The 23,529-nt window shown below is 48.1% G+C and overlaps 4 protein-coding genes across 12 annotated transcripts; all 4 read right to left on the bottom strand.

Moving 5' to 3' along the window:
• Positions 1-84: 84 nt before the first annotated feature.
• On the bottom strand, positions 85-5,012 carry LOC127010474 (uncharacterized). Of its 4 annotated transcripts, none has more exons than XM_050887540.1 (6): positions 4,783-5,012; positions 1,661-1,732; positions 877-1,416; positions 554-817; positions 394-491; positions 85-339 (listed from the first exon to the last, which is right to left on the bottom strand). In XM_050887540.1, the coding sequence occupies exons 2-6, from the start codon at positions 1,716-1,718 to the stop codon at positions 157-159; spliced, it is 1,143 nt and encodes a 380-aa protein (XP_050743497.1). In that variant the 5' UTR covers positions 1,719-1,732; positions 4,783-5,012; the 3' UTR covers positions 85-156. The 4 variants fall into 4 exon arrangements, with proteins under 4 accessions (XP_050743497.1, XP_050743496.1, XP_016953554.1 ...); XM_050887539.1 differs by lacking the exon at positions 4,783-5,012 and adding an exon at positions 4,235-4,752; XM_017098065.3 differs by lacking the exon at positions 4,783-5,012 and adding an exon at positions 3,711-4,204.
• Positions 4,212-6,688, bottom strand: LOC127010492 (uncharacterized). The gene is made up of 6 exons (XM_050887241.1): positions 6,551-6,688; positions 6,045-6,230; positions 5,644-5,790; positions 5,384-5,537; positions 5,115-5,320; positions 4,212-4,355 (listed from the first exon to the last, which is right to left on the bottom strand). Exons 1-6 carry the CDS (start codon positions 6,686-6,688, stop codon positions 4,212-4,214), a joined length of 975 nt encoding a protein of 324 aa, XP_050743198.1.
• Positions 6,689-7,230: 542 nt separating this feature from the next.
• Positions 7,231-13,367, bottom strand: LOC108026874 (serine-aspartate repeat-containing protein I). Of its 5 annotated transcripts, none has more exons than XM_050887535.1 (9): positions 13,265-13,367; positions 12,131-12,429; positions 10,690-10,749; positions 10,077-10,237; positions 9,701-10,012; positions 8,913-9,086; positions 8,739-8,830; positions 8,385-8,544; positions 7,231-8,068 (listed from the first exon to the last, which is right to left on the bottom strand). In XM_050887535.1, exons 2-9 carry the CDS (start codon positions 12,189-12,191, stop codon positions 7,649-7,651), a joined length of 1,440 nt encoding a protein of 479 aa, XP_050743492.1. In that variant the 5' UTR covers positions 12,192-12,429; positions 13,265-13,367; the 3' UTR covers positions 7,231-7,648. The 5 variants fall into 5 exon arrangements, with proteins under 5 accessions (XP_050743492.1, XP_050743493.1, XP_050743495.1 ...); XM_050887536.1 differs by having other exon boundaries at positions 12,131-12,334; XM_050887538.1 differs by lacking the exons at positions 12,131-12,429; positions 13,265-13,367 and adding an exon at positions 10,878-10,896.
• A 497-nt stretch (positions 13,368-13,864) lies between these two features.
• On the bottom strand, positions 13,865-23,390 carry LOC108026938 (A disintegrin and metalloproteinase with thrombospondin motifs 16). 2 transcript variants are annotated; one of them, XM_017098151.3, is made up of 10 exons: positions 22,385-23,389; positions 19,463-19,541; positions 18,536-18,682; positions 18,169-18,416; positions 16,724-17,562; positions 16,543-16,671; positions 16,231-16,480; positions 15,070-15,865; positions 14,307-15,002; positions 13,865-14,077 (listed from the first exon to the last, which is right to left on the bottom strand). In XM_017098151.3, exons 1-10 carry the CDS (start codon positions 22,532-22,534, stop codon positions 14,001-14,003), a joined length of 3,411 nt encoding a protein of 1,136 aa, XP_016953640.1. In that variant the 5' UTR covers positions 22,535-23,389; the 3' UTR covers positions 13,865-14,000. The 2 variants fall into 2 exon arrangements, with proteins under 2 accessions (XP_016953640.1, XP_050743592.1); XM_050887635.1 differs by lacking the exons at positions 13,865-14,077; positions 14,307-15,002 and having other exon boundaries at positions 15,615-15,865; positions 16,231-16,470; positions 22,385-23,390.
• Between the last annotated feature and the right edge of the window lie 139 nt (positions 23,391-23,529).

Below are 23,529 nucleotides of genomic sequence, written 5' to 3'. Positions count from 1 at the left end.
CTATGGGCTCTTCTGGAAAATCCATTCCCCCGCCCAATCCAAAAAGTGTGCGGCCAAAGTACCCGACTGATAGCGTACTTCTGTTTACTTGTACTTTATTGGACTATATAACGGCTTAGAGTACTTTATACTATACATATTGCTTGACCCGTTCTCTCAGCGGCTCTCCTCCTCCTCCTCCTGCAGCCGCAGGATGTCCGCCTTGTTGATGAAGTAATAGCTTGGCTGCCGTCCCTTCAGGTCCTTGGCGGTCCGCTTGGCCCCGTTCTGGATCAAAATGCGGCTGACGCTCTCCAGCGCGTTGGTTCCCATGGCGTAGTGCAGCACAGTGCGATCCAGCTGGTTAATCGAGTATCTCAGAGCCAAACCCATAAGATCAGCAAGCATACTCACGTTATCTGGGATTTTCAGGGCCTCAGGACAGACTTTCACCAGGCGCCGAACCATTTCCTCGGACTCCTTCAGCACCGCTATGTGCAGGGCGGTTCGACCTGCATTGATGTAAAGGGGATGAATCAAGGAAATCTTCCTAGGAAAGGTTTTCTTTTCCTACCATAGTAATTCTTGGTCTTAACCAACCACTTGGCATTGGCAACGTCGGTCAGCTCCATTACGCGCTCCATGTTGTTCTCCCTGATCATCTGATGCAGCTCCTCACGACTCTCCTCCAAGGCCCGAAGATTGGTAAGGAACTCGCCAAGAGCCTCATTCTGCCGGGACTGTACGACATCTACAATGGACTGACCGCTTTCGTCTTCGATGTCTAGAATGTGGTCGTAGCCCTGCAGAGCCAGTTGCTCGAAGGGTTCCACGTTGCCTTGTTTGGGACGATAATTATGAATATACTACCCAAAGGAGACTTCATAGATGACCCACCTATGACTGCCTGGGCCAGGACAAATCGGTCGATTTCGGCCGCGTTATTGGGCTGATTCGCTTGCAAGGAGACGTCGCGAGCGGTACGGTACAGCTCGTCCCGGTAGGTGATGTCAATGCCCGACTCCTCGATAAGGGTGTAGAGAGCTCCCCGCCGGTGGGAGCGGGCACAGGCGAAGTGCAGCATGCTCTGGCCGTGCTCGTCCCGCTCCTCCATGTGTTGCACCGCCAGCGCTCCTTCCGCGTCCTCTTCCTCGGCCAGGGAGCGTGCGTCCAGCTCGATGAGGTCTGCGTTGGTGGGACCAGGACCATTTCGGGTACTGGCCATCCTTTGACTTGAACTGGCATTCGACTTGGCCAACGTCTGGGTGGCGGGGGAGCTGGTGCTGGCCTTGCTGCTCCCCGAGTGGACCTGCACCTCGGTCATGGGCTTGCGATCCCCCATGAAGTGCTGGAGGTAGTTGGTCAAGTAGGCCACTGGATCTTTGGGTCTCTTGTTGGCTATTTCAGTGAGGGCCTTTATCAACGGATCGGCAAGGGCTAAGGTGAGGAAATATTAATGAGATCTATTATTATATTTGAATTATCTTTAAAAGGCCTTTACTTTTGCTTTATTTAAATATTAGAAAAGAAGTTATTTAAATAGTTTCGGGTTAAAGATAAGGTAGTATTTCATGGTTGCTAAACACTGCTTAGTAAATAATAAACAAATCCTTATCTAGAATGAGTTTTCTAACAGAATGTCGTCAAATTTGTATAACCTCTAGAAATCCGGAACACTTACAATTAGCTAGGTATTTGCCCTGCTCGGTCTTGAAGATGGGATTGGCCTGAAAGCTCATTGGCTGCGCCTGACCTATGGGAAAAAAAAGCTGGATTAGTCACTCCAAAGGCCCAGGATATCTTCAGACACATTCAGTGGATCGAGTCCCAGTAATCTACGTACACAAAGCCAAAGGGGGAGCACTTTTCGGGCGGGAAGGGGTAAACAAACGAAGATGAGGATGCCGATGGTGGAACTCAAGAGACTTTGCAAATCATATTGAAATCGTGACAAGATCACAGTCTTTGGAGAAGACACGGTTACGGATACGACTATGTAGGTGTAACTCAAGGCGGCACTTACGATTGCGGATTGACTTTAAGCGCAGCGTAAGCGGAGGAGATTGAGATGAGGGCACGAGGTAGGTATCAATCAGATAAAGTACTATATAAGCGTTTAAGGATTGGGGTGCTGAGGTATTCTTTTCTTTGCTATATAAACATTGAGCTGGCACTTGGTCCTTCCTCTAGTTACGATCCACGATGCTGTTCTTCTTGCGCTTGAAGATCTTCACCAGCATGGTGGCGATGTGCTTGGAGTTGGTTAGCGACATGTCCTTCTCGAGTGACAGGATGTTGGTGACTGCAGTGCAGTAGTCCTGGAACAGCACGTATTCCACCACGCCCATGCTCTGCATATTTACAAGGCGCACGGTGAGTTTTGAGAGGCGGTTGGTCACCATACTCAGGCCCCGCACGGAGCACAAGTGCCGCAGGTTGTCCATCTCCTTCATTAGATTGGTCAGCTTCACGATGGTGGTCATCTTGAGACCTGTGCCCAGGTAGCTGGGCCTGGACTGAAGGTAGCCCAGGAGGTAGCTCTCCTTGAAGTGCAGCTGCGTTTCCAGGTAGGAGATGGCTCTCCCCACTCGCGTATAGGCAGCTCCCATATCCGCGGGCTCTTTGCTGCTGCTGGTAGAGATAATCCTCAAGTGCTCTTGGCAATTCAGCCATACCGCCAAGTTGTTGGCCGAATTAACAAAGACTCCCCTGCCGTATGGCCAGAGGGCTCCATTGAATGCCGTGGACTCGGCAGCCTGGACTAGATCCCTGGTGTCCAGCAGGGGAATCATCAGACCAAGGCTGCTCAGCATCATAGTCACCTCCGAGTCCTCTTCCATGAGTTCGGTCATGGTGTAATAGTTTCCCGAATCCGTTTCGCCAATGGCGTCTGCAAAGTGCGTGGTGAATATCTTGCTCATCATCAGGCGCTCCGCTTGCTCCAGTTGCCCAATGGTCAGGTTCAAGGGTAACTCCAACTGATCCAGATTTCTGGAGACCTCAACCAAGCAGCGGGTCACCAGCAGAGACTCATCGTCAAAGACAAAAGCCGCCGTGTTGAGCCGCTCGCCGTTATCCATTGGAAAGTAAGCCAGTCGCGGCTGCGGTTTGAAATCAGCATCGATACTCAGGCAATGCATGTCCTTCAGCAACGGCACCAGGAACTCTTGGAACACCACGAACACATCGAAATCTGGCGCTATGATGCCGCAGTTGATGTCCTCCTCCAGGTGGCGGGCCTTCGAGGTCTTCCGCATGGCCGGCCACAGGACATCGAAGAGGTTGTGGTCGAGTCGGGTCTGCCGCCGCTTGATTTTTTCATAGACCCCTCGCTTCAGGAACCGGCTCAGATAGCTGGTGACCGAAAGCTGCAGCGAGGATGCACTCAGCGGCTTTCGATGCGACAGGGCCGAGGCCGTCGTGCCGCTCAACAGCTTGCCCGACTCCGAAATGACGCTGAAGCAGCGCTCCAAGGTCCTCGAGATTTCGCCCTCCTGCAGCTCCCGCCGGGCACTGTGCAGGTCGTCGGGGACTGCTCACGGATTTCCGGAGCAGCAAAGATTATAGTTTTTTACGTTTATCAATCAACACACACCAAAGCGTGGACAAAGACACAGATACAAATACGAACACCGAGATCATGATGGATACGGATGAAGGGATTGGCGGGTGGGTGATCGAGAAAAAAGGCTCAGGTGCTGGGGGAGGACTGTGCATTTCCGCTTACATACCGAAAATTTCATCAATATTGCCAATGATTTCGTTGAAAAATTCATTGCGATTTCCCTCCATTTTAGAGGGCCAACACGTATACGCAGTGTGTGCTCCCTGGGCGACTGAAAATCGATGACTGACTTGGCCAAGCCAGCGCCGCGTTGGGCTAGCCCCTAGTTTATACTGCCCCCCGACAACTCCGGCCACACCCCCTATGGCCCACACACACACTCGGCCGGATGTTTGACTTGGCTAACAAATGTATTTAATTATTTCGGTTAGTGTTCGTGTGTGGGCAGCGAAAGCGGGTGTGAAAACAAAACGCCACTAAAGCCACAGACAAAGCAAAGCGCCGTGGTAAAGGAACCCCCTACTCGGAAAACGGGTGGATGGTGGGGTTGAGGTGGTTGGGGTGGGTTGGGTGGATTCGATGTGGGCGCAATGTGGGTGGTGGTGCTGGTGGTGTTGGTGCTGCCTGGTGAACGGTCAAGTTGAGCGCTGAAACACCTGCCGGTGGCTCACGGCCCCATGTTTTCCTTACCCTGGTCGTTGAGCAACTGGTTCTCCAGCTCCTCCGCCCCGAAAATGTTGAGCAGCTCCGTGTAGTTGAGAATGTTCTTCGCCTTCTCCTTGTCCAGGTAAAACTCGGCCGAGTGGCCCAGCTGCGTGTGTTTGGTTATTGAATTTTAAATCAAACTCTGCTCACTTATTCATTTCGGACCTATCACAAATGTATGGCCTATTGATTCGCCCTGCAGCAGGCATTTGAAAGTCAAGCAGCCTTGGCCCACTTTTTACTTCGGTTTCGTGGTGGGCAATTTAATTACAATTATCATTTGGCATTTAAAGTGGCTTCGGCCGACTTCAGCTGCTTTTATTCACAATCAATTCGAAACTCAAAACTATTATAACTTGCTACTGGTCTTTTTTAACTACGGTGCTTTGGGACCAATTTGGGGAAATTGGCACTCCCAATATGGAGGTTAGGGTGTCTCGATTTGTGTGGTCCAAAAGAGATTTTGGTAAAAAAAAAGGTTCGGTCTGTGTTCAAGTTTTTTATAGGGTTTGCCAATTTTATAATAATCTTACCAACAAATAGTGCAAGAGAGGCCAAACTTCATTTTAGACCTTAGGTGCGTAACATAGATTATTATCCTTTATAGATTACGTTCCCCAAAACTATTTTTAGGCACTCTAAATACACATTTTAATGTAGACACTGGGGTATGAATTCTTAATAGAAAGGGAGCCATTCAAAACCTATTTCTGGCTGAATTTGACTTCTCAAATCGTTCATCTCAGGGAATCTCCAGAAATCACTTGAAACCTTAAGTAGACAATTATACTAAAAAGGCACTGCTGAATCAACAGATTCACAGCTAATTTTTGTAAAACTATTGTATATATTTAAACCGCCTGACAATATTTTCAGAGTAACAGCGAAGACTTCGGTCCCTAGGCTCACTCACCTTGTCCAGTGCTTTCGGATTGGCGCCCAGCTGCAAGAGCATGTTGTAGAAGTGGCCGTTGTCCTTAATTGTGGCCGCGTAGTGAAGCGCCGTTCGCCCGTCATTATCCGTAATGGTCATGGTCTCCGGAAAACGCGACGCCAGGTAGCGAACGATATCTGGCTCGCGGACGGGGGAGGACCAATCATACAAATGGAAAGCGGAGGAGTGGCAGGACTTACCCGTGTGGCCGAAGAGGACGGCCACGTGCAGCGGCGTGGAGCCGTTGGGCGATATGTCGTTCTTGGCAATGGCAAACTTCCGGCGATCCAGAGCCTGCTGCAGTGCCAGCAAACCTCCGTCACGTGCCGCGTCGTGCACGCGATGTATTTTCTCCTGCCGATGGAAAAGGGGAAGTGCAAAATATGATGCATGCCGTAATTAGTGCGCCAGAAAGTGGCTCTTGCTTCCTTCCTTCCTAACTGGAGTTCCGCTCGCTTACCATGTAGCTGGGCACGTTGTTGAGGAAGGCCTGTATTTCCGGTTCCTGGGACTTCAGGCCCACCAGGCTGCCGCCCTCGCCATTCAGCACAATCTCGGCCAGCTGCTCCAGGTCTCCGGCATCCACGATCCGCTTGATGCGTTCGCCCTGTGGAAAACAGGAAAGCAACATCTCCCATGAGATGATGAAGCTGGTGATGGGGACAACGTAGACACAGTGGTGCATTATCGAAAGCGCTAAGGGTGAGGGGTTAGAGATGACTCTGGGTATATAAAGAACTCGATGGTTTGCCTTATGAGTGACTCAGGTGCGAACCCAAAAACAAGCCAGGTGAGCCAGCAACAGAGGGCGATTGAGCGATAGATACAGATATACAGATAGAAACGGATAGCATTGTATACTTCATCAACTGCAGTTTGAGACTGAACTGTATAATCCTCGGGGGCACCTTGCACAAAGCCCTCGATGGCCATTGCCGACGTCAGGGACTCGCTGCCTTCGTCCTCCTGTGGCTCCGATCCTCCGCCACCGCCTGGTTGCTGATCTTCCTGCGGATCCCCTCCTTTGCTGCCTGAAGCTATTACATCCTGTTTAAATTTATTTCACCACTTAAGAATTCTTGTTTACTTGGTTGGACTGTGTTCGGGTACATGGCTACAAGGTGCAGAGTCACATAGATACATTAAACATGGTTACATTTGTTTTTTACAAGGACTAAGTGCAGCTACTACCAGTGACAATGCCAGTTCTGGACCCCTCATACACTGTAATGCAATCAGTAATTTAAATTGTAACAATATAGCATACTAATGAATTGGTCTGTCGAGCAATTAAGCACTCAATCTTAATTAACTTGTTTGAAAGTCCACCTGGCGTATACGCAATATCACGCATACGCCTCGTTTACCCAGTTCTTATTGAAATGCAGCTGGAAATAGTTATTACAACTGCCATAGGGCCCGCCCACCACTGCCCTTAACAAATCGCCGGGGAACTGCAGCCATTCGGGGCGCACTTTGTATATGGTATACGGCGTATTTTCCATATATCAAATATCAAACATCTAATGCCTGCAACTGTTTTGACGTTTGCATGTTCAGTTCCCATTCGGACCCACCAACAACTGGATGCCTCTGACAGCCGAGAACCGACTCCGCAGTCGACTCAACCTCAGTCTCCGTCACCTTCTCCGTCTCCCAGTTGATATGTCAGGCGGGTGAAAGTGAAAACGACCGACTTGGCCTGCACATATGTATTCATGCATGTATCTGCGGGTCGGGGTGAGTGCATTATTATAAAGTCTATCTGTGGGTAAACAGCTGCTGATTTCAGCCAATCGATAAGCTCAAATTGGGGGCAGACACTGGCATTGATTCGATCTAAGGCAATAACACACAAGGGTGAAACTGAAAGGGAAACAACGGATGCGGAATACGGAAACGGAAATGGAAACAAACACACGGATTGTTGGGCAGGTCGCGGGTGTGCGATGAAAAACGATAAACAAAAGACACAAGTTGCAGGTTTTGCATTCCATTTTTAATTGGTTACTGGTTACGGTTACTATAATGGTTACGGCTAGGTATATATTGTTGTTCAAACTGTATTTCGAAAGAGGAGAACATAACACTTGCTTTACAAAATATGTATATATGCTTGTTTGTATAGAGATATATAAAGAATTCACTATGGCTTCGGTTATTTCATTGTCTAAGCGGGCTTATGTTGAAGTTGATTGCTAAAGTTTCGCATTTTGCTGCTGATTGGGTTGCGGCTGCAGTTGTTGCTGTTGCTGTGGCTCTTGCAGTGGTAAACAAATTGGTATGAATGGAATTTGAGTGCCTGCTGCAGCTGATTATTTTTACTTTTAATGTTTTTAATTTTTAGCTTTTTTCGTATTTTTGATTGCGTTTCTTGCACGGGTTCACATTGAAGAGGGGGTAAATGGGTTGAGCGAACGGCACACACAACAAACGTGAATACACTACAAAACGTTCGAGGACACTTAGAGCACGCCCATCTGTACCTCATCGTCGTCATCGTTTTCGTTCTCCGACTCGGCCTCCTTCTCTTCGGTGGACAAGGCGGCTACTTCCGGTTCCGCTCCATCCTCAACGGGGCCCTCCGGCTCATCCGCCACTTCCTCCGCATCTGCATCTGCACCTGCCTCTGCATCCGCATCCTTCTCCTCCGGTTCCGCTTCAGTCTTTTTGGTTCCTTCAAGCTCACTCTCAGCCGCTGATTCGTCAGGTAGCTCCGCCACCTCCACCTCCACCACCGCCTCCACCTCCTCGGTCTCATCTGGCTGCTCCTCCTGCGGAGCCTCATCGTGATCTCCGTTCTCCATGACCGCCGCATCTCCTCCTCCTCCATCTTCGTCCTGCCCAACTCCGCCTCCATCTGCGCTTACAGCTCTTGCAATATTCTGTAAAAGTAAACAATTGTCGACTGATTGCTTGCCAAGTGATTCAACAGTTTCTGTCTACGGTCCTTCGATCTCAGCCTATATTTACAGCGGACTCAGGGGATTGTTGGGCTCTAAACAAAAAAGCGCAGAGTGCCGTCGAGAGAAAGGTGAAAGGCGAAGAGCGAGAGCCGACAATGGCTTACTTTCACAGAGTCTCCCAAAAGCTAGGTGGTTGAACTACAAACACTGAAAGCCATTTTCAAAACGTGCAAGCAAACTGCCAGCCATCAAAAGCCAAAAAAGGAAAAGAAAGTAAGAAGGCGGTACTACTTACCTCAGCCTCGCTATCTTCGCCTTCGCCTTCGCCATCGCCATCGCCATTGATCGAGTTGAATGTGGCCGGCGTTTCCGGTCGGCGCTGCAAAGGCGAGACGACTTCCGCTTCCGGCTCCGCATCCGCCTTGGAGAGATCGTCATCCTCATTGACACTCGTACTGCGATTTCAAAATGCAAAAGAATCTCTCTCAAAGCCATGCCCCAAAAACACACCGACTACACAAATGAAAAGGCAGCGCAGCATTTAGCCAGCAAGGGCAGCCAAACTTAAGCCTAACTCTCGGGGTCTAAGACCCACCAACCAGCCAGCCACCTAGTCGCCTGATCACAGGTGACCCCACCACCCACTCACCCATCGTTGGTGTCCAGCTCCGAGGTGTTCTCTAGGCTGTCGTCCAGCGATTTGCGACCGTTCACGGACGGAGGGACCTTGATGTCCAGTTTCTAAGGGGCGAAAGAGAGAGGGGAAAGAGTGGGGGAGGAGTTGGGTTGGGGAATTCCGGTGTGACAGACACGAGCCACTCACCTTGGAGCCGGCATCCCCGCCCGCGCCGGTGTCCACCGCTCCGCTGTCGTCGCTCAAGGCCTCCCAATCGGTGGCGCTGTCGGGGGAGACGCGGGGCGCATCCGGCACATAAACCAGGAAGGCGCGCTCGATTTCGTGCGGCTTGTGGCGATAGTACGAGGGAGTTTTCATTTTCTGAAAGTGCCGCAATGAATCATTTTAATTGCTAAGCGAATGCCAAACAAAGCCACCATCTGCCCACGCTATGCACCTCGATTTATAGTAAAAATATCTTGTTTCTAAAGGTAATTACTGCATAACTACTGGTTTATACTTTTAAGAAGATCTCTAATAACTAATATTCCTAAAGCTGTTTCTCTATGATAAGTCGTAATTTTTATTGAAAAAACAATACCCTCTCAGAAAAAAGTTCTGTTGAAAAGTTCTGCTGCTAAAAAATGAATAATCCAAAGGGGTAAGCTTTTTAAACCATAATTTGTATATCTTCAAAATATACCAAAGACTAATAGATTAGTTTAATTTACCATACTAATATTATTATCAATCCATGTTACTTGATAAGCTTACTTTCCATTCCCTTGACAAACATAAAAAAACATTTTGTCTAACTTCTTCATATTATTTCCAATCATAACCCTATATTTCTATTAATATAACGGGCATATGGGTTGGTTCAACAATCGAAATACCTCTTAGAGAAGAACCATTGTGTGATGAAACCTCCCGAACTAAACAAGGGACACCCAGGAGAAACCCCTCGTTTCGAAGGAACCCTGCCACCCACTCACATAATCCACGGCCTCCTCGTCGCAGCCCGCTTGGGTCAGCAGGGTGTAGCACCGCATGTTGTTCTTGGCACTGGCGGCCCAGTGGAGCGGCGTCTTGCCGGTGATGTCCGTCTCGTGGGCGCCCTCGGGCCAAATGCCCACCAGGTACTCCAGGATCTTGGTGTGGCCCAGCCCGGCGGCCTTGTGGATGATATTGAGGCCGTTGCCGTCCTTGCAGGTGACCAGGGCACTCGGCACCGGTGGCTCCAGCTGCGCCTGCACGGTCTCCAGGTTGTTGTCGATGACCGCCTGGTGCAGATCCTTGATGGCATTCTGTGCGGGGAACGGAAATTGAGTGCCATTCGGGTGATGGGGGAGTGGTATGAGGTTTCCTCACCATGACGTGGGGCACGGCGGCCAGGAAGCGCTTCACACGCCCGTTGTTGCTGGCCTGCTGGCTGAGGCGGTTGCCCTGGCCCGCCCACAGAATACGCGTCAGCTTGCCAATGTCCTTCTCGTGAATCCAGATCCGAATGGTGGATAGCTTCACCGAGAAATCTATTAGCCGCGAAATGGAAATTGAAAACGTGGAAATTAATTTTCCCGCCCCTCGACCCGATTGCGATTTCCAAATCATTTTCGCCCTCGTTCGTGCCAGCATGCAATTTGCCGAAAAGCCGAAAACAGCCAAGGAGCCAAAAAGCCGAAACCGAAACTCAAACTGCAACCGAAAACTAAACTAAAACGAAAACAAAATGCAATGAATGCTCAAGTTTGTGACTCCCCGGCTCGCTTAAAGTGGCATTAGTGGAAACTTGAGACAATTTCCGCCCGGCGAAGGAACTTTGCCAACTTGAAATGCCCAAGGTCGGCGCCAAACTTTTTCGCAGTGCAAAGTGGGTAACGCCCCTGCCCGCCCAAGTTTTCGGATCAGAACATATTAAATCGGCGGCACTGAATGATTTAGCAAAGCATTTGGAAACCCAACACCTGGTTTTTCGAGTACGTACCTTCGTTGTCGCGCCGCTTGCGTCCATTCTGACCCCCCGCCTGTCCATTCATCGGCATGACTGCAATGGGAGTAGACATCCTGTCTCAGATTCGATTGTCTGGCTTAGCAAATATGTATGAAATGTATGTGACAGGTTCGAGAAATGACAGGGCCTACTTTATTTTCGATTTCCCAGTACTCACTAACTTTCTGTTTTCTATTTTCCCTTTTCTATTTTTGCGTCTGGCCAGCTTGGGTCGCGTTGGCCAACTAACTCTTGGCCGGGCCGAAAGGTGTTGAATTCGGGCTGTGTTGTGGTCAAAAGGGCCGCAAGGAGGAATAATTGCGTCCTGTTCGCGCACTTTCAACTTCAGACATGAATAAATAACCCTTGGATGTGTTTGTGCCCGGTGATTGTGTTATATAAAGCGGAAAAGTCAACATTTTCATTGGAGTTCCACCCAAACAAATATGTGGAAATATAATTTCATTTGGCTGATGCAACTTGATTAGCATTCCTTTGGGGGACATATTTCTAATCGAGATATTTCCCCTTCGTCTCTGGGGAAAACACCTACTAAACGATTTCCTTTACGTGCTCGTCTAAGGTCGCGAGGGTTTCTTTGTTATCTCTAGCTAGATTTGAACCATTTCCACAGTGTTCCTTAAAGCTCCTCTCACAAAAGCATTCTTGTAAAAACCCAATTCAAAGTTTTTCCTCTATTCATTTAGTTTTTGGCTAAAGTTGCAGGGTTTTCCTTCTTATCTCTAACTAGATTTCAACGATTTCCACTGTGAACCTTACGTTATTCTTTTATCTGAACAATTTAAACGATTTCCACAGTGTACCTTGAAGTTCCTCTCATATAAGCATTCGTTTGAAACCCCAATTCAAAGTTTCAAAGATATTCAGGGTATTCTCCTCCATTCATTTAATTTCATTTTATTCTTATATGTGAAAGGCTGAGGTATGAAGCCACTTCCATAGCATACTTTCAGGATATTCTTGCTCTAGCTCGGTAAATTGTTAGCCAGGAAATTTCCATTTACTTCTCGGCCTCCACACCCGCACAGCTTATATGTCAAGGTCTGCCACTCCATCTATTTTGGGCCAACACCTTGAGGAATTTTTCGACTCCTTGCGAGCGGTGACATGTAAATTAGTTGGCCGCAGTGAATCATTAAATTTCCATTCCACACACACACACGATGGAGTGGCAATAAAAACCGCTCGAAAGTGCCACGGAAATGGCGCATTAGTGTTTGCCACTTAATATGGCAATCAACTGGCATTGTAACTTGTTGAGCTGACACCCTCAACGGCACGCAATATGCAAATTTTGGCCACAGAAAACAGAGGGAAGTGCTCAGCACCTTGCCCTGGCGTGTTGTCACCACAATTTGCCTCAATTAGGCTGAATGAATGTGAATATGAATACGTGTACCCACTGCACACTCACCTTTGGGCGGCGACGAATGGTAGTAGAGTCCCTGGAATCTCCTGCGTCTCTTGGGAGGCATTCTTGTGTCTTTGAGAACTGTTCTTCAACTTAGGCCAGTGAATCACTAGAGTCCGCGGCTCCGCACATCTCCCCGGTGGTGATTCATGGGTTATGTCCGTTCACTTGGCACCGGGAAACAACCGACTTGAAAATCGACAATTCCTACCGATGGATGAACCGTTGTCCTGACAAGTTCAGCGACGTCTGACTGGACAAATGGACAACTGCACCTGCTCAGCTGGACAACTGGCGAGGTCCTTGCGTGTATGCATATTCAATGGGAAACGCGGGAAAAGGCGGTCAGAGTGGGGCTGGGCTTGGCTTGGGGGCGTAGTGAGAGTCACAACCTGTGTTCCTCACATGGGAGTTTTATGTTTTATTTATTTACTTTACAATTTGCCAGGCCCTCTAATGCACACGTCTTGTTTTCCTGTTTTTGCACTGAGCCAGGACACTGGCGGGGCTAGTGTCCCAAATAGAAATACGTTGAAAACAAACCAATTAGCTGCCAATCGATTTTTCGAGTTCGGATGGCCATAATATCGGAATGGGAACACACAATGCTATATTGGTGTAAGGAGGGGCACAGGTCAGAGCGTCCTGCCCCAAGGTTCCTGAGAGAAAGACCGCACGTGCTTCTCGAAACCAATTGATGAGCAATGTAGTACTATAATCTGCGTAGTACGCACTTGCGTGTGGTCGAAATTTTAAGACCAACTTGACACAGTTTCCCAGGAGAGCTGCGTGAGTAGCCTCCAAGGTTTTTCGTCACTCCTGCCCATCCCAAAAAGCAGTAGCTGACCTAAATTTAAATTGGTCCCAAAGGGGCCATGAAAATGTCTAAGCCAATTAGTCTGAGGTTAAATATAATTGCCTAGTTGTATCTGTCGTCAATTAGAGAGTTTTGATTGCACTTTACTCGAGTTCATAAACGACCTAAGCATTATTAATGGGTCCCTATTTGCCTGCATAAAGTGCAATGCAGGTGGGTGCATTGAACTTGGCAGGCGGTCCTAATGTGCTGACCCCGCTGGCGGTCAGAAGTCCGGGTAAAACCGACACAAGTCACAAATCAAGGCGGTTCCCACACACTTCACTTTTCCGACTTCCGATTTTCCGACGCTTTGCGCGCTTTCCGTTGCTCCGCTTTTTCGGGGCTTTGTTTTTCGTTCGATTCGATTTGCACGGCGCGCGCTTTCCCTGCAGACTGTGGCATATTCAGCGTTTCGTAGGTGTTTTATCTAATTTTTCCTCACGCACACCACCGGAGGCCGTGTTTGTGTGGCAATGTTTGGCTGATTGCTGCTACCCTTTTTGGTATTGAGTATTGGTAATTGCTGCCATCGTTTGCATGCGAGCGCCAAAAAAGCCCCTCCCCAATATCGCCGAAGGAAGTCGCAGGTGGGGTACTGGCGATTGGCTGCCGATTGGAGTGTAGCCGATATTGAAAAGTGAAGGCGGTCCCCGCCAACGAATTTTCAATTTCGATTTCACTATCATTATCTGCCAGCATTTTTTGCATTGCCATTTAATAGTCCCTCGGTGTGGGGAAACGACAACCATTAAGCAACCTCCTAGACCCTTAAAAAGCTATTGTATATATGCATTTTTTGCTCTGCCTTTAAATACCCCTTTGTACAGAAAATGGATTCCATTCCCCACATGATTTTCCGGTGAAAAAACCCTTAGGAAAACGTTATGTATACCTTATTATCGTTTATTATTTCATATGTTTATACTTCATGGGCAGTTTTTGTGGCCAGCCTTGAACTTAAGCTAGCTTAGAACTTAATCGACTAAGGGGAATTGTGGCCAGGAAGCTATTGGGCTATCGGCTTTTGCTACTCAGTTCGTCTGCGGAGACGTGAATGGGTTGGGTGAATTCGATGTTTTCGGCGGAGACATCTGAGGAATATAAAGAAAGCATAATTTATAAATAACAGGAAGCAAAGGGAGCTTCGGAGCCCCGAGTGTATAACCTTGCATCTAACAGCATGTCAGGCCATTTTAATCTTTTCATCGCTACATAAATCCTATAAAGCGACTTTATAGATTTACCGCCAGTTCGTAAAATACACAAATACTTAAAAATCATAACATCCGCTGCAAGCAGTTCACTTTCCTACTCACTCACCTACAGGTGCTTGATTAAGGCTCACAGTGCTGTTTATCTCCGTTAAATTGAGCAAATCATTGGAGGGCAAACTCCTTCTCCGCCGCGTCCTTATTTGCCCCAAGCTGATGTGGATCTTCTCCAGCGGCAGATCGTCATCGCCGAATTCCAGGCACTTGCCGTTCACGCAATACCTCTTGCCCACTGGCGAACAGCGAGTGCCCGGCGGAAAGTGTCCATTCCGGCCGTTGACCAGGTAGTACCGGTACTTGATGAACTCGTCCTGGCAGCCCACGCGGCAGCTGCGGTCCGGCTCATCGATGCTGGCCGAGATCTGGGCTCCGTGGCCGGACAGTCCGCGCACCTTCTGGCGATACCGGGCGCAGGTCTGCTCCGCAAACTCCGCAGCCGTCTGGAGGCGTTCGCAGGGCTGGATGCGGTACGAGCAGAGCTGGATGGTATCCAGTCCGGTCAGCCGCGAGGTGACCCCCTGTACGCCCTTCGAGTCGGTCATGCAGTTGGAGTGGCAGCCGGGGTGCACCACCCACTCCGATTCCGAGGACGAGCTGCGATCGAGGGCGATCAGAGAAGCGGAGGCGGGTGGCGGGGGCCGCGATATCTCCGGGGCATACGGTTTGTGGTAGGTCCTCCTCTTGTACGGCGATGAAGGAGCGTTGATATGGTTGCCCTGGCCATAGGCAGGGCGCTTGGCCACCTCTGTGGGAAGAAGTTTTGAATGAGTTACGGCCATGCCTTTGTTTATGCCACATGAAGACTCTCTTACCATTCTCATAGTGATTTTTAGGGGGTTTCCCCTCCTGCCTCTCCGCATATCGTTGGCTGGAGGTGTGCTGCCTGCTCTCCTGGTCGGAGGAGTCCCTGGTCGGGCGCACTGATCTCGCCTGGCAGAAGTTGCTGTCCATCTTGAAGAAGTTGGATGTGGAATTGTCGCAGGAGAAGCGCTCACATCGCCCGGAAATGCAGTAGGTAATGTCCTCCGGGTTGTGCTGCTTCGATTGGCAGGTGGTGCCGTCCGGAAAGGTCCAACGCCGCGACTTGGTGCCATTGGTTTTGGTGCGGCAGAAGATCTTGCACGAGGCGTCCAGCGTGCTGCTCAGCTGCTGGCCCTCGCCGGTGAGATCCGGGTCCGACTTCCTCGCCTGCATGCACACCTGGCTGGCGAAGTCGCCGATCGTCTGCACCGGCACCTTGTGGCACTGCGGCGAATTGCAGGTCACAAAGCGCCGGTCCCGGCCAATGCAGCGCGAGGGAAAGTTCAAGCAGCTCCTGTTGAAGGTTCGCAGTCCGGTGCTGCCCTCCAGGAGGCGGCGCGACTGCCCGTACAGGCAGCCGGACTCACAGGCACTCGGCTCGCTCCATTCGCCCCAGTTCGATGGCGACCCGGGCAGCTCGTTCCCCAGGAGGTTGTAGTCGTTCAGCTGCGGGGCTATCCTGTTCGGCTCGTGCCTGATGATCTTCTCGTGGGTGGCTTCCGGAACGTGTTCGGGTGGCCAGGCTTTGAGGGCCGAGTAGCTGCCCTGCCTGGAGGAACGAGCCTCACAGGAGCCACCGCGGCACCACTAGGTGAATAAAAAAACACATAAGACATATATATTAACGCAGCTTGTAAAAGAGAAAAATAATGTTAATATATATTATTTAAAAAATGTAATAATCATTTCCTAAACTCTGAAATTTCTCAAATGTTAAGATTTCCCGATTTGCGATACTGCTTTCGTCTCTAAAAGTGTACTCCGGACCACCTTAACCGCTACTTGAAGCCTTCTTTCTCCCGAAAAACAAACTCGAGAGAACTATCTTGAATTCAGAAACATTTCTTCTTGAATAACATCCTTGAGATTACTTTCTTGATATCAATAACTTTTTTCTCGAATGCGTCAGAAGATAAACTCTTTGCTTGTTTTGGACTCAAAGAGAATATTACCATGTTAGCACCACACTCGGTGCCCTCCAACGCAGGATGCGAGGTCCAGGGCAGTCCATCCTGGCGACAGTGTAGATCCCGACAGATTTCCATCTTGCTCTGGGTGCTGGCCTGCATGAAGTTCTTCCCGAAGCGCAACATGCACTGCTGGTTGGCATTGAAGCGCTCACCAGGAAGACGCCCGCCAGCAGTGTGATCCCAGGGACCCACGAACTGATCCCGATCGAAGAGGCACTCTGCCTGGGGATCCCTGAAGAGTAGTAAGGAATTGAGACCATCTCCTGCCTTTTAAAGTACCTTCTTAGTACTTACATTAAGAAATCCTCGAGATAGGTGCGCGAGCACTTGGACCAGGTGACCTTGCCACTGCCCAACTTGGGGGACATGATGTGCATGGTGGGGTCGCAGCTGATCTCCTTGGCATCGTGCCTCATGCCCAAGCTGAAAGAGAAAGCTATTCAATCAAATTCCTTTATTTTTGGGAACCACCTACTTGTGTCCAATTTCGTGGGCCACCACGAAGACGCTCTCGAAGTGCTTGGCCTCATTGATCGTGCAGGAGTAAATGGAGGTGCACATTCCCTTGACCGTGGCCATGCCCACCACCTGGCTATTGGCCTTGCCCTTTTCATAGGTCACCAGGTCGAGACCCGTCAGGACCAGGGCATGGTCGTAGTGCAGGGGATCGGCATCGGAGAAGGGATTCAGTTTCTCCTGCCACTTGCAGAAGCTGTTCAGGTAATTTTCCACATCCCTGGAGCGAACCAGGCCCGGCGGATCCCAGGATTTCCAGATTTCGAGACGCTTCAGCACAAAGTTTATGCGACGTCCCAGGGTGGGGTGATGGTAGAGCAACTGGACGCCGTTAATCATGGCCAGCAGAAAGCTGACCACCTTGCTCTCCGTGTTCGTGGGAAAGTTGCGCTGCATATGGGCATAGAGATCGCTGTCCACAAAGATGGCTGTCTCTATAAAGAGTTCCTCCGGGATGTCCGACCAGCGGTTGCGCGGAGGGCCCCCAATATAGCGTCGCCTTCTTTGATGATGATGTGGATGAGGGTGATGGTGGTGTTTGGGCTGGAAGCGTAGTCTCAACAGGGACTGGGAGTGAGTCTGGGCCCGCCATCGTCGCCTCGGTTCGTTGAACTCCTCCGCATCGGGCTCGAACTGCAGTTGGCTGTCTAACGGTGGCGCCGTTCGCCTTGACGAGGCCCCACTGTAGCCACCGCTCTTGTCCACCCTCGCTTGGTAGAGCACATGTGTCCCGGTGCCGAAGCGCGAGGGGAGCGGATGGATCACCAGGTCACTGCCATTCTGCTGGAACACGCCGCGCTGCGGGGATCGAGGCGTGAAAAATTAATAACCGGGGATAAGTAAATGCTATCCGCATTCATTGAGGTGTGCTACTAAATTGAGATACAAATAGACTTTTGATTCAATATCTGCTTTAACTCATTGGAAAACAAATATCGGAGAAGTATTATGCGATACTAGGTTAGGAAATTGGATTAATAAATTATTAAAATTGTAAAACCGAATGTAATATTATTATTAAAAATGTGTTATTATTGAATTTTTAAAAAATATTTTTCGATAAACAAAACCAGTCCAACGACTTTTAAAAATGGAAAACCCAAAAAAAAACCGCTTTAAATATATATTCAACAGATACTTAAGGCAAACTTTGAAATGTAGATGTAAATAGTTCCAAATAAGTTTAAGAATTCATTTTTTTCCCTTTGTCAAGCCACAGATGCTTAAAACAAATTAAAATAAAAAATGTTCGTAAAAGAAAAAAAGATCTAAGATCTTTTTTTTGCAGAAATAGTTAAAAATACTTTACTGTTAAATTAAAACAAATCATTTATTTAATTTATATACATTTTTTGGTATGTGACTCAGGAGTCAAGACAAATATGCTTTTCTGCGTGCACTTACCACGTTGCCGGGCTCGCAGAGATCGAGAGCAGCAGCCGGACTCCGGTAGAAGCATCGCTCCAGGCGCTTGAGGAGCTGCGGAGAGTGCTCCACGAACTGGGTGCCGTTTTCGGTGCGGCGGATGAAGATGAAGGCGTCGTCGATTAGCTGCGGCGACTGTTGCAGCTGCAGCCGGGCCTCCACTGCATCCCCAGCCTCCCCCGCGCCAGCTGACTCCTGCCCCTTCTCCGCCGGCGACTCCTCGTCATCTGCCGAATGCATTTGAATTAATTAAACTGCTCGCATAATGACCGCAACTGGAGCAGCACGAAATGCTCTCTGGATTTCGATTTGGATGCGGAATGGGGACTTGGTCTATTTCATTCACCTTCTGCGGGCAGGCTGCGGCGCTGACGTCGCTTTAGGGGGTTCCCCTCCCGATCCTCCTCGGCCGCCAACTGTGCTCCATCCTCGTCTCGGGGACTGCCCTCCTGCCGCTGCTGTTGCGCCAAGTGCACGAGCTTGAATTCGGGCGCTGCCAGGTAAACAAACAACGTAAATGCCTGTCATGGATCAATGCCAACAACTGCGCAGAGTTCCACGCCCCCAAGAGCCCCACCGCCCTAACCCACCACCCCCTGCCACCTTTCAGTTAACAGTTCAAGTTTAGCTTCCATTGATTGCTGTTTTTGATGTTTGGGCTCCCGGCCTAATGACATGTTGCAGTGGGTAATGGGTCAGGGCCAAAGGAATTCGGCCACTAAGAAAAATGTATAGCCTAGAAGTGCTAGAAGTTCTCGTTGTACAATACTAATAAAAAAGCTTATCAAAAATTTAGAAGAAAATAAATTCTACTGGACAATGCAGTTTCCTCTTGCTAGACATTATAATACTTAAGAGTTTTCAACTTATATGACTGTTTTGCTGGTTTTATATTAACTATAATCTGGTACAGTAGTTAATGTATATTTGGTGCATTAGAATATTAAAAACCCGTTCTTGGCTTACAGATATCTTTATCAGATGCTATTATATATTAAGCATATTACATTAAGAGTATAATGTTAAAGAACTCTTTCCTAACTGGACCTATATTTTTACTAAATGCTATAATATCCTATTCATTTATGATGGTAAGTCTAATTTCTGCGTTTTTGACAAGAAAGTTTCCTTTTAAAATTATTCGTAAGAGCTTAGATATACTTTTTTTCTACCGACTGATAGCCAAGTCGGCCACAAAACAGCATTTCCCTACCTTGACTCTGGGTCAGAGTTAAGAATCTTTTCGGGTCGGTGCCTGGGGGCCAACACTTACCCTCTTCCGCAGATCGTGAGCCAAAGATCAGGGCCCTCTCGTGCTCCCTCAGATGGCCCAGTAGAGTGTTCTCGTCCAGCTGCAGAGGAGAAAATTAAAAAAGAGAAAGAGTCAGCGCAATGAATGGTGTTTAATATGCAAGGCGGAAAGTGTAACATCGCCAGCAAAGCGTTAAACAGACCAAAGCAGATGCGAGCACCCACGGAGAAGGGTTTTCTCAAGTTCCCCCAAAATACTTTCTCCCCAGACAATGGAAAATTGGTACCTCGAAAGAAACCCCAATTAGGCAAGCCGAACAGCTGGCTGGGGTCACCAGATCAACGGGTGGAAAGGTTAGTGCTGCAGCAAAACTATTTATACACCTACAACCGATACGCCATATAGTACGTGTATCTTGTCCGATTTTGTGGTGCGTGCGCCCGCTCGCGCGATTATTTAATTTAATTCGTTGTAACAGTTTTCATTCGGCTTTATTTGGCTTTTGTGGAAAAGCGCGTTGCTGCCGGCGAAGCGTGAAGAGCGTTGCGGCTCTTCGGATCGAAACTCCGCCTCCAGCCGCTAGGAGAAGGTGTTACAAATTGCCGCGGTGGCGAGTGTTTACTATCAACATTGTAACGCTGCGCCAGGGGGCGTGGCTGGTCGTTAACCGCCCAGGGAAATCAGATGGAGGCAGGCCCGATGACGCTTTTTCATTGCTTTCAGGGAAATGGTTTTAACTTTAAAGTTATTAAAATCTAAATACAACATCTATACTTAAAGTTTCTTAATAATAATCGTATGACAATAATAAAATTAAGTATACTACATTTTTTAAAATACTGCACAATTAGTACCGAAGTTTACTTGAAATACATTGACTAACATGTTATGAATTTGTTATATAATACATTGGAATTAATCATAATTTTGTATTTTAAAAATTATACGATTGAATTGACACAAAGTCATTTCATTAAGAAGACGATTTATAAAACATAACTCTTTAAGAAATGATGGAAAAGTGCTTAGAAAACTTTCATGATAAAGTTGATATCATGCTACTAAAAAGTCAAACACATATATTTATGTCTAATAAACTTGACAAGAAGTCTGGTATAAATACAACATGTACGAATTCCAATTGGTTGGTGTTGAGTTACAGAAGTTTGCTATATTTAGGCGACCCCTTGCAAAAGCATTTCCCCTTTTCGATCTCCGGTCTTACCTAACTTTCCGCTGAACTTTACCATAGCCAAACAGTGTTCAATGAAATGGACACTAATTGGCTGCAAGGGCAACGCACAAGAAGAGCAAATCAACATGGAAGAGTCGCGATGGCCGGAAAAGCCCAAGCAAACAGCAACAATAAGCGATGACAAAGCCGAGAGAGCGAGGGAAAATGGGGAAAATGCAGGCACACATGCCCACTGTAATCGCTCGCCGGGCTGATTATGTGATGAAATTTTGCGTGACCCGTGAGCACAATGGGCAAAAAGCAGAGGAGAGAAAAAAATAAGGGTACAATGGCGAAAACTAGAAACCAACACCTGGAAATTATATCACAGAAAATTGTCTTCGGGCCAATTTAATAGCGCAAAGGAGTGCGAGTGCAGAAACGCAAATAAAGTGGGGGAAAATCACGCAATCAAGAGCGCAACCAAGCCAGCGATTCTAAGGTCTTGCCTCGGGGGTCAATAACTTGGCTAGAACCAACAGCAGGGAGCCGCCTGTCTTTCGAAATTTCCAAAGTCTGGGAAGCAGTCCAGAATTTCGAGGCAGCTGCAATGCCCAGCTGCCTGCAAGATTGTTTGCAATTCCCTGAATCGTCTGATGAGTTCCTAAAACCCTGAAAGAGACTTTGCGACGCCAGGCGAAGCTCAAATGAAGGCAGTAGAATCTGGGAAAAGTAGGGGAAATGAGCAAGGGGAGCCTACACGAGTCATGTGTGTAATTCGAATAGTTGTCGCCTTGTTGGCAGAGCTAATGTTTATTGGGTTAAAGCTCTCACATTACCAAAACACATTTCAACGCCCAGTTCTGCAGAGGTCATTCAACGCCCCGCCTTGGCGGCAGTACTTCTCAGCCTCCCCATTTTCCCCCTGGAACTCCCCGTCGGTTTTCTGCTTAGCTTTTCAAACTCTACTTGAGTCAGACAATATGTTTTTTGCTGTTTTTCGCGGACATGTTCTGTCTATACGGCGATTTTGTATGCTCTTTATTGGTCACTTGACGCATACTCGGATGGATGATCCACCTGGTTCTGTAAATGGGTTAATCGTACATTCAACACGCCTACACTCGGAAAATATCATTGTGTTTTTTAATGTATCAGGGGGCAATTTATAACATAATTTATTTATAATATGGTATGGGAAATGGAACTTTAGAGGGCTTAAAGTATATCCCTATTTTTGGTTTGTTTTAAACGTATTTATAGGAAGGGGTAATCAATAGCATTATTGTTTACTTGGAATGGGAAATGGAACTTGATAGAGCTTATAAAGGTTTCTTGGTGCTTTCCAAAAATTTGTTTAGGGTCCCTTTTATTATTTTTAGGCAGAAGAAATAATACTTTTAAAATTTTTACTTTACATCACAAGTTTGACATGTTACAGGTTATTATTACAGGGTAGTTTGTTGGTTTCTTATTTTCTCTGTGTATGACTGTCACATATCACTCGACAATGAGGCCATTACCAAGTGTTGATTGATATCCTGACTCACCGCAAGCTCACCATATGGTATGTAAGATCTATCTTTGTCCCCAGATGTTGTCTCGATGTGAATAACAATCGGGCAATAGAAGTAATGTAATAAAATGCTTCTAGGAACGTTCATAAATCTGTTTTAAATTATAAAGAATGGGTATTGTCCCTATGTTGCCAAAGTGGAACCCCGCTAATCACGCGACAATGCGCACCACTGATCGGCATCGGAACCCACCTCAAGGCCGTTGTAGTGCAGGCTCCTCTTGCGACGCAGCTCAATGCTGACGGACTTCGGGCCGGTGGCATCGATTAGCAGCCACAAGGTGGTCAACACCATTAAAGCCAGACGACGGTGGCGATTAGATCCAATTGCGGAGACACTCATAACGATGCGCTGATGACGACGGCGGTTTCCTGGGCCTTTTCTGCTGGCTATTGTGGTGCGCGAGTACACTAATCGCTCTTTGTTGCTGCAACCGCGACGACTGTTGCATAAATTGCAAATATATTATTCCTCAGGCTGCGGACCGATTTCGGCACTTTGCGTCATAATTTTCGTGGCTGCCAGTTACATTTTCCAGCCGCTCACATCGAGGGTGGAAAACTCAGAGCCCGACTTCTCGAGAGAGTGAAGGCGCGATCGTGTGTGCGGCCCCAACTTTTACGGCGCTTAATTTAGCTGTTTATGCACTAATTAATTGCCCAGGCATTGCATTACGAGTCATTTGTTGTGGGCCACTTTTCGCACTCTATCTTGTTTGGTTTTCTTTTTGTACACTTTTTCTGTACTCCAGTTTGTTGCCCAAGTTCTTCCTTATTGATCGACACTCGAGATAGGGCGGAATGGTGCTTGAAAATGATTTATTGGCCGACACTGTCTGGCCTCTCGATTGGCAACGTGTGCTAGTCTTTTGTTTTCACATTTAAACGCACTTATTTTTATTTAAACGCCAGCGCACAATTAAGCAGCCAGCAACAACACACACGGCGCCCATATAGATCATCGTCTCTGGAGCATAACGATCTTCTGGTTTATGTCCACAGCCGAAATGAACTTTATACTTTAACTATGGCAGCGACATGCAAATCGCCAAATCGCACCGAAATCCGACCGTTTTGGGGTATTTAAAACGATTCGGCGGAGGTCAGTGCGCGGTGGATCGATCGAAGGACTCTTCTCTGGGGCTGGGGGCTGGAGGCGAAAGAGATGGCTGCAGAGTGGCGGAAAGAGACGGCGGGAGCGACAGGCAACCACTCGCGACGGCGGCACATTTGCGAATGAAATGTGAAAATCACGGAAAACTTGAGCTCCCGATCGCCTCGGCTGGCGCTTCATTCTCGGTCGGCTTTTCGGCTGGAGTTCGCGAGCACAAACAAACT

The sequence above is a fragment of the Drosophila biarmipes genome, chromosome 2R (assembly GCF_025231255.1).
Source record: "Drosophila biarmipes strain raj3 chromosome 2R, RU_DBia_V1.1, whole genome shotgun sequence".
NCBI lineage: Eukaryota > Metazoa > Arthropoda > Insecta > Diptera > Drosophilidae > Drosophila > Drosophila biarmipes.
The sequence above is the reverse complement of the archived record's forward strand: the minus strand, read 5'-3'. Positions and strand labels throughout refer to the sequence as shown.

Coding starts and splice junctions, on each gene's coding strand:
- LOC127010474 (XM_017098065.3), bottom strand. CDS start 3,771: ATGGAGGGAAATCGCAATGAATTTTTCAACGAAATCATTGGCAATATT. Junction 1,417..1,660: donor GGGCAAATACCTAGCTAATT/GTAAGTGTTCCG, acceptor TCCTCACCTTAG/CCCTTGCCGATCCGTTGATA. Junction 340..393: donor CCCTGAAAATCCCAGATAAC/GTGAGTATGCTT, acceptor TCGATTAACCAG/CTGGATCGCACTGTGCTGCA.
- LOC127010492 (XM_050887241.1), bottom strand. CDS start 6,688: ATGGAAAATACGCCGTATACCATATACAAAGTGCGCCCCGAATGGCTG. Junction 6,231..6,550: donor TGCATTTCAATAAGAACTGG/GTAAACGAGGCG, acceptor AAATTTAAACAG/GATGTAATAGCTTCAGGCAG. Junction 5,538..5,643: donor ACAACGTGCCCAGCTACATG/GTAAGCGAGCGG, acceptor TTCCATCGGCAG/GAGAAAATACATCGCGTGCA.
- LOC108026874 (XM_050887535.1), bottom strand. CDS start 12,191: ATGCCTCCCAAGAGACGCAGGAGATTCCAGGGACTCTACTACCATTCG. Junction 10,013..10,076: donor CCGCCGTGCCCCACGTCATG/GTGAGGAAACCT, acceptor TTCCCCGCACAG/AATGCCATCAAGGATCTGCA. Junction 9,087..9,700: donor ACGAGGAGGCCGTGGATTAT/GTGAGTGGGTGG, acceptor CGGCACTTTCAG/AAAATGAAAACTCCCTCGTA.
- LOC108026938 (XM_017098151.3), bottom strand. CDS start 22,534: ATGAGTGTCTCCGCAATTGGATCTAATCGCCACCGTCGTCTGGCTTTA. Junction 19,542..22,384: donor TGCACTACAACGGCCTTGAG/GTGGGTTCCGAT, acceptor TCTCCTCTGCAG/CTGGACGAGAACACTCTACT. Junction 18,417..18,535: donor CCGCAGCCTGCCCGCAGAAG/GTGAATGAAATA, acceptor TGCATTCGGCAG/ATGACGAGGAGTCGCCGGCG.